Source organism: Leptonychotes weddellii, chromosome 6 (assembly GCF_054177405.1).
Source record: "Leptonychotes weddellii isolate Sample4059 chromosome 6, ASM5417740v2, whole genome shotgun sequence".
Classification (NCBI taxonomy): domain Eukaryota; kingdom Metazoa; phylum Chordata; class Mammalia; order Carnivora; family Phocidae; genus Leptonychotes; species Leptonychotes weddellii.
This window is the reverse complement of record NC_138374.1, coordinates 109,127,156-109,139,738: the sequence shown is the minus strand read 5'-3', so window position 1 is coordinate 109,139,738 and position 12,583 is coordinate 109,127,156. Positions and strand designations below refer to the sequence as shown.

At 35.6% G+C, this 12,583-nt stretch overlaps 1 protein-coding gene across 1 annotated transcript in view; it reads right to left on the bottom strand.

Moving 5' to 3' along the window:
* Positions 1-5,617: 5,617 nt before the first annotated feature.
* The window catches only part of LOC102745141 (complement factor H-related protein 2), a 22,548-nt gene continuing 15,582 nt past the window's right edge, over positions 5,618-12,583 (bottom strand). The window contains exons 4-5 of the mRNA XM_081824929.1: positions 7,402-7,584; positions 5,618-6,069 (exon numbers count right to left, since the gene is read on the bottom strand). Coding sequence (XP_081681055.1) covers positions 5,873-6,069; positions 7,402-7,584 — 380 coding nt within the window. The 3' untranslated portion in view covers positions 5,618-5,872. The remainder of the gene's footprint in view (positions 6,070-7,401; positions 7,585-12,583) is intronic.

Below are 12,583 nucleotides of genomic sequence, written 5' to 3'. Positions count from 1 at the left end.
GCTTTCTTTTGATGTCCATTAGCATGATAAATTGTTCTCCACCCCCTCACTTTCAATCTGGAGGTCTTTGAGTCTAAAATGTATCTCTTGTAAGCAGCATACTGATGGGTATTTTTTATACCCTATGTATTTTGATTGGAGCATTTAGTCCTTTTATATTCAGAGTAATTATTGAAAGATATTAATTTAGTGCCATTGTATTACCTGAAGAGTCGCTCTTCCTGTAGATTGTTTCTGTTCCTTTCTGGTCTTTGTTACTTTTGGTCTCTCTTTCCACTCTAAAGAAGAAAGAAAAAGAAAAAAATAACAACAACAACAACAAGCTAGATCCTGGGTGTGTTTTGGTCTGCTTGTTAAAAGAAACTAGATCCCAAAATAAGAAAGAAAGATATATATATACATAATATTATTATGTATTAATATATGTATGTAATTATGTATGTAATATTATGTATATTATGTAATATATTATTATGTATTATAATTACATATAATCATACATATTTACATATTGTATTATCCATAATATAATATAGATTATATTTTACATATAATTATACATATTATATAATATACATATTATGTATTAATAGATGTATTATGTATATAATATATATTATATATGTATATATATTATTATACATTATAATTATATATAACTATATATTATATATAAATAAAATAAAATACAATGATAGGAAACAAAAAATAAGAAAAAATATATAAAATATATATAAAAATAAAACTGAAAAAGAATTGAAAAAAATAAGAAAACAACTGAAAAAATAATACTAAAAGGATAAAGAATAAAAATACAAAGATTGCTATATACTGTTTTCCCCAAGGGTTGAAGCTTTGGAGCCCTCCATGATCAGTAAACTTGGTGTGAACGAGTTCTTCGAGCTGGTCTTCTGGGGGAGGGGCCTGTTGTACTGATTCTCAGGTGGACTTGCCCTAGCGGACAGGAGCCTCCACGGTGCAGGGAGGCCGCGCTCGGTGTAAGCGGCTCTGGACTCCACTAGCTGGTGCTGTTTTGATCCCTGAAAGCTTTCAGCACTGATGGGTGGGACGAATATGGCTGTGCCCTGCTCTCTAGCCCCGCTCCTGAAAATTTGCACCCACCACTCTTCATTGAGCCTTCACAGAAGAGCAGTCAAGCACTCTTGTATCCCCAGTGTCCGTCAGAACTCTGTGTTCACCCAGCCTGTGGCCTAGCGTTTTTATCTCGGCCATGCAACTGAGTTTCAAAACTCCAAATTTTAAGGACTTCTGCTGTTCCTCCCGGGGAGGGTCTTTCAACCCTTCTGCCTTTTGCCAGACCCCTCCCTGGAAAGCTGTCGCATGACCCTGCGGTGGTTCGCTGGTTATGGCAACACAGAGCAGATAGCTGGCGCCTAATTCACTGTTAGCTGGTTTCTCCGCTCGAATGCCTGGGGACTCGGCTGCACTCAGGCACCACCTGATCTTTTTGAGACCCAGGGATCCTCAGACCACCCTGTCACACCTGGGATTCCACCCCGCTTCGCCATCTGAGCACATTTAAGCCAGGCACGTCCCCCACTGTAGCAGACTTCTAAAAGTTCCGATTTTGCACTCCGCTGCTTATTCTACTTTAGGGTAGCCTCCTTAAGCAGGCTCCCTCCCCTCCGCCTAGCCTCAGCTACGTCACACTAGATTCAAGTCTCAGCACCTCCTACCTTCCAAACAGTGGTTGTTTTTCTACTTGTAGAATTGCAGTATTTGTTTTCTCAGATCTCTGATTGATTCCTCAGGTGTTCAGAATGATTTGATAACCATCTAGTTGTATTAGAGGAACCAGACAAACTTAGGGTCCCCCTAACTTCTTTGCCTCCTAACTCCGGATGCACATTTATTTCTGATAGTGCAGGTCTCCTGGCAATGGCTTGCCCTGGTTAATTATTTTACTTTTCTTATTTCTGAAAATGTGCTTATTTTGCTTTTTTTTTCTTGAAGGATTTTTTTCACTAGACATATTTTGAGTTCAGAATGTTTTATTTTCGTATTTAAAAACTGTTTTCCATTATCTTCCAGCCTCCATATCTGCCAATTAAGAAGTCAGCCTTCATTGAAATTATTGTTCCACTGTATGTAATGCATCATTTTTTTTTTTATGGCTGTTTTCAAGAGTCTCATTATATTTAGTTTCTGGTAGTTCGTATATAGTATATTTTCTTTGTATTTATCTTGCATGGACTTTATTAATTTTCTAGATCCTATATAGTTATGTCAGTCATCAAATTTGAGGAATTGATGGTCTTGCTTCTTCAAGTATTTTTTTTTCCATACTCTCTCTTTCTCCTTTCCTTCTCAGACTCCATGTACATATTTCCTTTTCCTATTGTCCAACCATTCCCACAAACTCATTTTATAATTTTTTCTTTTTTATTTAAATTGGATTATTTCCATTGTTTATTTCCATTATTTCCATTTATTTTTATGCTCACTGTCTTTTATCAATTCCATCTGTTTTAAGTCTCCCCAGTGAAGATTTTTTTTTTCAGATATTGAACTGTAAGTTCTAGAATTTCTTTTTTTTATGGTTTCTATTTTTCTATTAATGTCTTATATTTTTATTCATTGAGAGCATTTTTTTTTAATTTTGTCCTTTAGAATAGCTATAAAGCTTGTTTAAAATACTTGTATATTCCGATATCTGGATAATCTCACACTCAGTATCAGTTGATTGTCTTTCTCTTGAGAATGGGTCTGGATCACATTCTTCTAGTTATTTGTATATCACATAATTTACTCACCTGACAACTAAGAAATGCTTTCTGGAATTTCCAATCCTACTCCTTTTTTTTTTTTTTTTTTTGACCTTTCTTTACATCTTAGAGGAGAGTAGTAAGCTAAGGATAGCAAAGCTTCTCAAATACTATACTGCTGCTCAAGCAACTTGTTTAGAAATATGTGCCACAAATTAGTTTGAGAAAGAAATTCTCAGAAACTGAGTGAGAATATCCAAGTTTAAAATACTGTTACAGGGGCATCTGGGTGGCTCAGTCAGTTAAGCATCTGGCTCTTGATTTTGACTCAGGTCATGATCTCAGGGTCGTGAGACTGAGCCCCATGGTAGGCTCTGCACTCAGTAGGGAGTCGGCTTGAGATTCTCTCTCCCTCTTCCTCTGCCCCCCCATGCTCCTTCTCTCTCAAATAAATAATAAAATCTTTAAATAAAATACTGTTTCCTATTCTCTAAATAAAACATTTTTATGTATTTTATCATTCTAAAATTTTAACAGTTCCCTTTCAAGAGTTCCCCCTCAGAATTGAGGAGGAGAAATGAAACTTCTACCTGCCTTCCTCCTGTCAGCTGTTTTAATAGATAGCCAGTGTGAGTTATAAGTTTTTACTTTTTTATTCAACCCCATCAATCTTTGAGTTAGTATAAATTCATTATAAATTCTGATACTGTCTTAATTTTTCATTTTTTTTTTAATTCCTGGTATTTGTCATGATTTTAAAATGTTGGCCACTATTTTTTTGAATTGCTTTATTGAGATATAATTCACATATCATACAATTCACTCATTTAAAATGTATTGTGCATTCAGTGTTTTTTGGTATAATCACAGAGTTGTATAATCATCACCACAATCAATTTTAGAACATTTACCACTGTTAGCTATCAGCCCCTGCCTCCCTCCTCCAGCCTTAAGCATCTACTGATTTACCTTCTGTCCCTATATAATTGTCTATTCTGGACATATCCTATAAAAGGAATCACATAATATGTAGTCTTTTCTGACTGGCTTTTCTCACTTAACATAAAGTTTCTGAGGTTCATCCATGTTGTGGCATGTAATAGTATTTTATTCCTTTGTTATAACCAAATAATATTATATAATATATATGTTTTATGTATATCGATAAGCATCTGGGTTGTTTCTACTTTGGTTATTATGAATAATTCTGCTAGAAACATTCATTTACAATGCTTGTGTGAATATGCATTTTTATTTCTTTTGGTATATATCTAGAAATAGATTACTGAGTCTATAATAACTCTATGTTTAACCTTTCAACAACTTCCAGATTGTTTTCCAAATTGGGTGTACCTCTTTACATTCTCATCAGCAGCATATATGGATTCCAATTTGTCCATATTCTTAACAATACTTGTTACTATCTGACAGATTTTGATTTATATTTGCTTAATGATTCATGATGTTAAGTATCTTTTCATGTGTTTACTGGCCATTCATACATTTTTTTTTTGAGAAATGTCTACTGAGATCTTTTGCTCATTTTAAAATTGGGCTGTCTTCCTATTTTGAGTTGTAAGAGTTCTTTAATTCTAGATATGAGTCCCTTATCAGATATATAATTTGCAACTATTTTCTTCTATTATATCTGCTGTGCTTTCATTTTCTTATCAGTGTCATTTGAAGCATTAAGGTTTTTAATCTTGATGAAGTCCAATTTGTCCATTTTTTCTTGCTTGCTTATGTTTTGATGTCATATTGAAGAATCTATTGCTATATCCATAGTCATGAAGATTTTAAGCCTTAATTTTTACCTGTATTTGTTGTCAGCATATTCATAGATACTTAAAAAAAGAAAGAAAGAAAACCTGTTGACCAAAAAATATTTTAACTATGAAATGCTACTTAAAATACAGGAACATGCAAAGTATATTTCTAAAAGTTCCTGTTCAATATTTCCCTGAACTATGGTATATCAAAAAATAATGGAGTTTTTTCCTGAAATCAGTTTCATGACCTACAGGGTCTTTACTCTCTCATCTTCACTTTCTTGGTTTCTCATCACAGTTCTTGATAACTCTCATCTAACTGTAAAAGTAATATAATTCAAAATGAAAAATTATAAAATACAGGAAATATAAAAATTTGCAAGTATTCTAATTTCTTAAGCCTATTAACCTCAAACCACATAGAATTATTACAGCCATACTTTGTATTTCCTCTCAATATTATTTAAGTATTTATATATATCTAGATAATACTATAAATGCAATATTGTAACCTCATAATTTCCACTTATAACTATAGTTACCTTTGTGTATGTTTATATCGCCTCTTGACTATACTAGTAGTTCTGTACCAGGATTTGTAAATATTTTAGCCTTCTACTCACTTGAGGAAGATGGTGTATTTGTGCCTTTAAGCATTATTTAGTACTTGATGAATAATTAGGCTCCCATTAGAGGACTTATTAATACTTACTAATGCTTGCTACAAGCATAAGAGGTGATAGTTTTTGTATTTTTATGATGTGATAGAAAGATAGATATTACATTAACAACTTTATTTCAGAGGAAGTAAGGTTGACTCAGAAAGCCTTGAAGTTATCTTATAAATTTTAGACAACTGGAAGAGGTTAGAGGGAGTTAAGTACTGAGTTGAGGCCCATGCTCACTTTCTGTGGGTACTATGTGTATAGGAGACCTAGTGCTACGATTTGCCAGATAAAATGTAGTCCACTTAATCAGTGAAGCACTGCTCTCAGCTTATAAATTTGTGAAACTCTGAAAATCCAAGTTCAAAATAAAACTGAGATAAACAACACTTGAAAGAACAAGGAAAATAAGTATAGAATTGACTACATAATGCATACTTACACATGTAGGATTACTTTTTTTTAGATTTTATTTATTCATTTGAGAGAGAGAGGGAGAGTGAGTGAGAGAGAGCACAAGCAGGTTGAAGGGCAGATGGAGAAGCAGACTCCCCGCTGAGCAGGGAGCCTGATGTGGGACTTGATCCTGGGACTTGATCCTGGGACTCCGGGATCATAACCTGAGCCGAAGGCAGTCGCTTAACGACTGAACCATCCAGGCACCCCATGTAGGATTACTTTTAAAATTATATTCAGCAAAACTATGCTGGTTTCATTCACACATGGGATATTCAAATTTCCCTTCGTGACAGAGTACCCGAAATGACTGCATTGATGTCTTTGCTCTATGTGGCCATTTACAGTCAAATTCAACAAAATCCCCCGTTTTCACATAAAGTTTTTTGATGTCTTTATTTCTTAACTGTATGTTATTTTTGTTCATGTTACCTTCAGAAATTATACAAGCATCTGAAAGAAGAAATAATAAAAAATAAATTATTAATAATATAACTTTTCCTTTCCAAGAATAGTGAAATTTCATCTAAGAATATTTTGGAATTAAATAAAATTATGAAAGAATATTAAAAGCTAATATTTATTGAGTTTGCCAGGTACCGTTCTTACTACTTTGTATGCATTTTCTCTAAATACTGCACATCATTTTCCTGGGCTACATAAGAGGAGATGGGGACTCAGAGAGATTGAGTAATTTTTCCAAGGTCACATAATTTAGTGAGTATTTTGAGCCAGAATATGGACCTGGCAGTTTGACTTCAGAGCCTATGCTCTTAATTACTATGCATTATATACCTATAATCCCAAATAGGATTAAATTAAAATGTTCTATTAGGATCAATGTTATTCACCCTCCTTTCCCAACTCAGGGTCCTCTTTCACATTGTTTCCAAAATGTGCACAGTGTGAGCACATGAATATATTAACTTCTTACCAAATATTATAGTAAAAATAAGTTTATTTCCATCTAACAGATACATGGTACAGAAAGTGGGCTGAAGAAGACAACAATATATATAAAAACCAATCATCTCTTTAAGTATTCACTTAGCATATTCTTGAAGGTAACTATAAATGAGACCAAAAATTCTACTAGCTATTATATTGCTTGTTTAGAGCTCCTTTTCTACAAACTAATTATTGATGGTTCTTAACTTTTGTGAAACCTTGATTTCTGTAGAAAAGCAGTGTTACTTTCCGCCACCATCCCCCCCTCCCCGCCATGATCAGAGTCCACTCATTCTTTTTCAAATTCAGCATTCTGAGAGGTAGCATTCCCCTGCGTAAATAGCACACCCTGGTACTACTAAGCAGGATGTTCTCTACAGCCCATAATCTCTGATATAGGAATTATTCAAAGTTGCTGAAATAAGCCCAAGGTTAAATCTGAGGAGCCATCCTAGCAGTGGTAACCATAAGGAACTTCTTTTAGTACCTAGATTTGTCCAAGCCCAGGAGATTGTAAGATACATTACCAAGTGTTTTCCTGGTAACATATGATAGACTAGTCCTTGTACTGTTAAGAAGAGGTTGACCTTTTTTCTCCCTGACTTTTCTGTAGACATGAGAGGCCACCAGAGCATCTGGCTTAAATACATGAAATTTGGAACCAGACTGCTGTGTCTGAATCCTGACTCCACCAAATACTCATCAAGTGGCTTGATCAATGTCAGACAGGTTTTCAGCTGAATTCAATTTAAGTAAAAGTCATCCTATGAAATTAGTCCATGAAAATTTTACTATGAATATCAAATATCAGACTCCAGGAGAATATGAAGAACTCACCTATGCATTTTGGTGGTTCTGACCACTGTCCATTTCTGCATATTACATCTATGGAGCCCCGAAGCTCATAGAAAGACTGGCAACGATACTGGACTGTTGATCCTGGAGGATATACTGATAATGGGAATGATGTGGTATCTCCATTGCTAATAGATGGAGGGGGACCACAGTATTGTGTAGACTCTGGAAAATAAATAACATTTATGTGTTGAGAGAAAACCAACATGTACTTTAAGTGAAGTAGTATAAATAAATCTCCTTATATTATATCTTCAATGTCTTATATGATGTCTGAGAGCTCAAGTAACTCATAATTTCTGTGATACGACCTGATAACCAAAAAATACTATAATGCTTCCTTTTACCCTAAAGTAAAATACTCTTAAGTATTAAGTGTATCTGTATTATAAGGGCATGCAAGTATAAGTATTAAGAATAGTTTTTATTTAAAGCATGATGAAGAGATAAGTAAATCTGATCTGGTCTGTTGCCCACCATCTTCATAAAAATTTGTATTTAAAGAGGAAAGGTAAAAATAAATAACTCCCTTTCCATTTCTATTCTCTGGGACTACTGTTATTTTATGCAAATAGCATGTGCCTATCAGTACATGATCATAAACTTAGTTTTACTGAAATGAATTATTGACATACTACTTTCCATTTATTTTTCTGATTCCAAATAATAGCATCTTTCTCTGTCAATAAATGTTTCAATTTCATGTTAAGAATGGCTGGGATAGGGATGCCTGGGTGGCTCAGTCAGTTAAGTGTCTGCCTTCAGCTCAGGTCATGATGCCAGAGTCCACATTGGGCTCCCTGTTCAGTGGGGAGTCTGCTTCTCTTTCTGCCTCTCACCCCACTCTCATGCTCTCTCTCACTCTCTCTGTCTTTTAAATAAATAAAATTTTTTAAAAAAATGAAAAAAGAATGGCTGGGATACAGGGGCGCCTGGGTGGCTCAATTGGTTAAGTGCCTGACTCCTGATTTCTGCTCAGGTCATGATCTCAGGCTCGTGAGATTGAGCCCCACATTGGGCTCCATGCTCAGTGAGGAATCTGCCAGAGATTCTCTCTCCCTCTTCCTCTGCCCTTCCTCTGCTCTCTCTCTCTCTCAAATAAATAAATAAATCTAAAAAAAAAAAAAAAAGGAATGGCTGGGATACATTCCATTGTGCTGATTTGTCTTCCCATATTCACCAAAGATATAGATAAGAAATGACAAATACTCTTATCCCAAATAACTTCTTCTTCCTCTTGTTTCATTGAGTTACTACTCCTGCATTTTTCTCAGACCAACTCTTTCATGTGGGCACAAGATTCCTTCCCCTTTAAATTCAGCAAAGACCCTACTCCATGAATTGTCCCCTTTTGTCTGTATTATCAATTTCTCCTTACCTGCCAAATCACTCATCAATATACAAACATGCTGAAAACGTCACAACAGAGTAAGGTAAAATTTCCATTTATCCATACCCCCTATCTAGCTACTGCCTCATTTCCCTATTCCCATTAGAGCAAAACTACTTGTTCCCTATCCTCCCTGATCTGACTTTATAACCCCACATTCTCTCTTGAACACACCGCAATTAAGTATTCCCCCCTGCTGAAGTACCTCTAAGCAAAGTTACCAATTACTTCAGGTAGCTAAATTCATTGTTCAACTATCACTCACTTTGTCTAGCTCTAGGCAGTCTTTGACATGTTCGCTGTCCTGTTGAACGACATTTTGCAATATGTCCTTGGCATTGCTTCTGGGACACCAGCTCTGGTAATGTGATTTATGATAAATATTTGGTCTTTCTCCCCATTGCTGGCACAGAGATCCTAAAACCCTTGGGATTTCCTAAGTGATGAGAGTGGTACATGTGTCTTTTGTTATGTAATGAGATAAATTTTGGAAAACCCATAGGTAACCTGAGGATAGGCTGGTTGCTAGGACTAACCATGTGATTAGAAGGTGGAACTTTCAGCCCCATCCTGATGTGTGGGGAAGGGAGAGGGGCTGGAGGTTTGAATCAATCACCAATGGCCAAAGGTTTAATCAATCATGCCTATGTAATGAAGCCTCCATAAAACCCCAAAAGGACAAGGTTCTGAGAGTTTCTGAGTTGGTGAACTTTTGGAGATGTGGGTAAAGTGTGGGCTGGAGAGAGCATGGAAGCTCTGTGCCCTTTCCCCATACCTTGCCCTATACATCTCTTCCATTTGGCTGTTCCTGAGTTAAATCCTTTTATAATAAACCCGTAATCTAGTAAGTAAAATGTTTCTCTGAGTTCTGTGAGCTGCTTTAGCAAATTAATCAAACCCAAGGAGGGGGGTTGTGGGAACCTCCAATGTATAGCCAGTCAGTCAGAAGCACAGATGACAATCTAGACATGCAACTGGCCTCTGAAGTGGGGGTGCAAGGAGTAGTCTTCTAAGACTGTGTTCTTAACCTATGAAGTCTGATGCTATCTCTGGGTAGATAAGATAGTCTCCGAATTTAGGTGAATTGTAGGACACCCAGCAGGTGTCCTAGACTTGCTTGTTGGATGTGGGGGAATCCCCTACACACACACACACACACACACACACACACACACACACACAATGTAATTGTGTCCTAGAATCATTTTATCAGCCTTCACTAGTTTTCTTCCACAACCCTATCTGGGTGCTCCTCATTTCCCAGAGCTCTAATAATGGAGAGTCTCCAAGGCTGTCCCTTTGACCTCCTCTCTTATTTAGCCATTTGAATTCTCTATGTGGTCCCATCCAGTTCTATAGCTTAAGATATCATCTGTATACTAGCAGTTGCCAAATTTACATCCTAGCCCTGACCATTTCCAAATTGCCCATTATACGTCTTAAGCTGCATATCAAGTAAATATACTTAATAGAAGTGGGTATCTCAAGTATAAACTTATTTCTTCTGTGGCCACTGTTGGAAGTACCCCATAGAGAAACAGTTTTTAAAAGTGAGAGAACTGGGTAACTAGATGACAATTTAATGCTTTAGAATACAGTGCAATAGATAAATCATAAGTTCTTTTTCCTGTTCTTTAAATAAAGCAAAGAAGATTAGTAAACACTTTTTTGTAGCACTATTTAGAAAAAAACTACTAACCAATACACTGTGGTAATGACTGCTATTGTCCATTTTCACACACAATTTCTCTTGGTCCGTGAAGTAGATAATTTTCTTTGCAGAGAACAGCTACTTTTGCTTTATCCCAGTAATTCACTGTGGTTAGCATATTCTGAGCATTAGGTATCTGAGGTGGAGGTGGGCAGAATTCTTTCCATTTTTCTAAAAAAGTTTGGAATTAAATTATTTCATTAACAAAAGCTAAGGAAAGCAGCTCAACAACATAATGCTGTTATAATTTCAGTATAGTGGAACATCAAATAACTAGTAACTCTTTCTCTGTGTGTGTGTGTGTGTGTGTTTGTGTATGTATACATATGATGGTATAGTAACAAATATAATTTACCTTAACATAGTTTATGGTTTGCAAAGCACTTCCATGTTATAACCACTGGATTAAAATTTGTATTTAAATAAAAATATTTGAACACATAACAAAAATTAATAAATGACACTACAAAATTCCTCAACAAAGAGGAAATGAGACACTGAAGTAGGAAAATTTCTGCATAATAAACTGCCCCATCTATCTACTGAATGTGCCTGGTCTTCTTTTCATGTGCTATCCATAGCTTGTCCTCCAGCCTGTGAATCAGACTTCACTAATTGAAAATGTACAATAACAGTAATATCAGGCTAATCTTTTTTTTTTTTTTTAAGATTTACTTATTTATTTGAGAGAGAGAGAGAGCACAAGTGGGAGGGGCAGAGGGAGAGGGAGAATCCCAAGCTGACTCTGTGCTGAGTGTGGAACAATAAAACAATAATTCCATTCTTTTTTTCCCAAGATTTTTTGTGTAGATTTTGCCAAGATGAAGAACCTGACCAAGAAATACTGTATGGAAAGGGAACTCAGGACTCCAAAGAGAATGCAAGGGGAAGAGAGGTGTGCAACCTGAAGTCATCTCAACACTGAGGGTGCGGTAGACAGACTTCCTGGATGCTTTATTTAGATTTTCTTGCCCTAACATCAGATGTTAGCAGGGCACTTGGAAAAGATAGACATGTTTTTTTGTTTCTGAGCTCTTAGAAATTTTAACAATCATGCCGGCCTTCATTCCACCTGTAAATATTCTTTAAAAACTCTGCTATTTTATTTACGTTTAAGTTTCTGATGGCTATCTCACCCTCTCACCATTCTAGGAAGGATGAAAGCAGAAACGTGACCTTCTTTTTTCCTTGGAGAGAAATTTCTGGAATTTCATTTATTGGTTTCTTAGCTCTCTGATGGACTTTTTTTTTTAATACTGTAATTTTATAGTTTATCTTGATTTTTCTTGTTTTCAGGGTATAAGTAACATTATCTTCTTCCTTTTCTTAATAAAAGAAGCTAAATTCTATAGCTATAGTAAAGTTACTCTTGTGGCCCAGCTTGTTTCATCATTTTTCCTTTTATCCTACCACATATATGTAATTTCCAGTTTTTATTTTCTACTCTAAACACACACATATGAATCCACATTTAATATATTATTAGTGTCTGTGAATTTATTTTTTTAGCATTTATAAGGGCTATGCTATAGCATATTGTAAGGCAACTTGCTTTTTTCATGAACTATGATGTTTTAAGACCCATATATGTTTGTATATACAATACAGAGCATTAAAAGAATATTCTTATTTCTTTTGCCTAGTCTTCCAAATTCAATTATACCAAGATGTAAAGTGAGATGATAGGGGCGCTGGGGTGGCTCAGTCAGTTGGGTGGCTGCCTCTTGATTTCAGCTCAGGTCATGATCTCAGGGTCCTGATATGGAGCCCCCTGTCAGGCTCTGCTCAGCACAGAGTCTGCATGGGATTCTCTCTCTCTCCTTCTGCCCCTCCCCCTCCCCCATCCCTGCTTGTGCTCTCTGTCTCCAAAAATAAAATAAAATAACATAACATAAAATAAAATATAAAATAAAAAAGTAACATGATAAACAACTTTTATAACACATGCCAAGAGATTATAAAATATACTCTGCCACCTTTAAACTAGTATTACAGACATGAGAAGCTAAAGAAATGAGTTTTAAAGAGCCAGTAGTGAAGGTTTCTTTAAAAAGTGCTGTCTG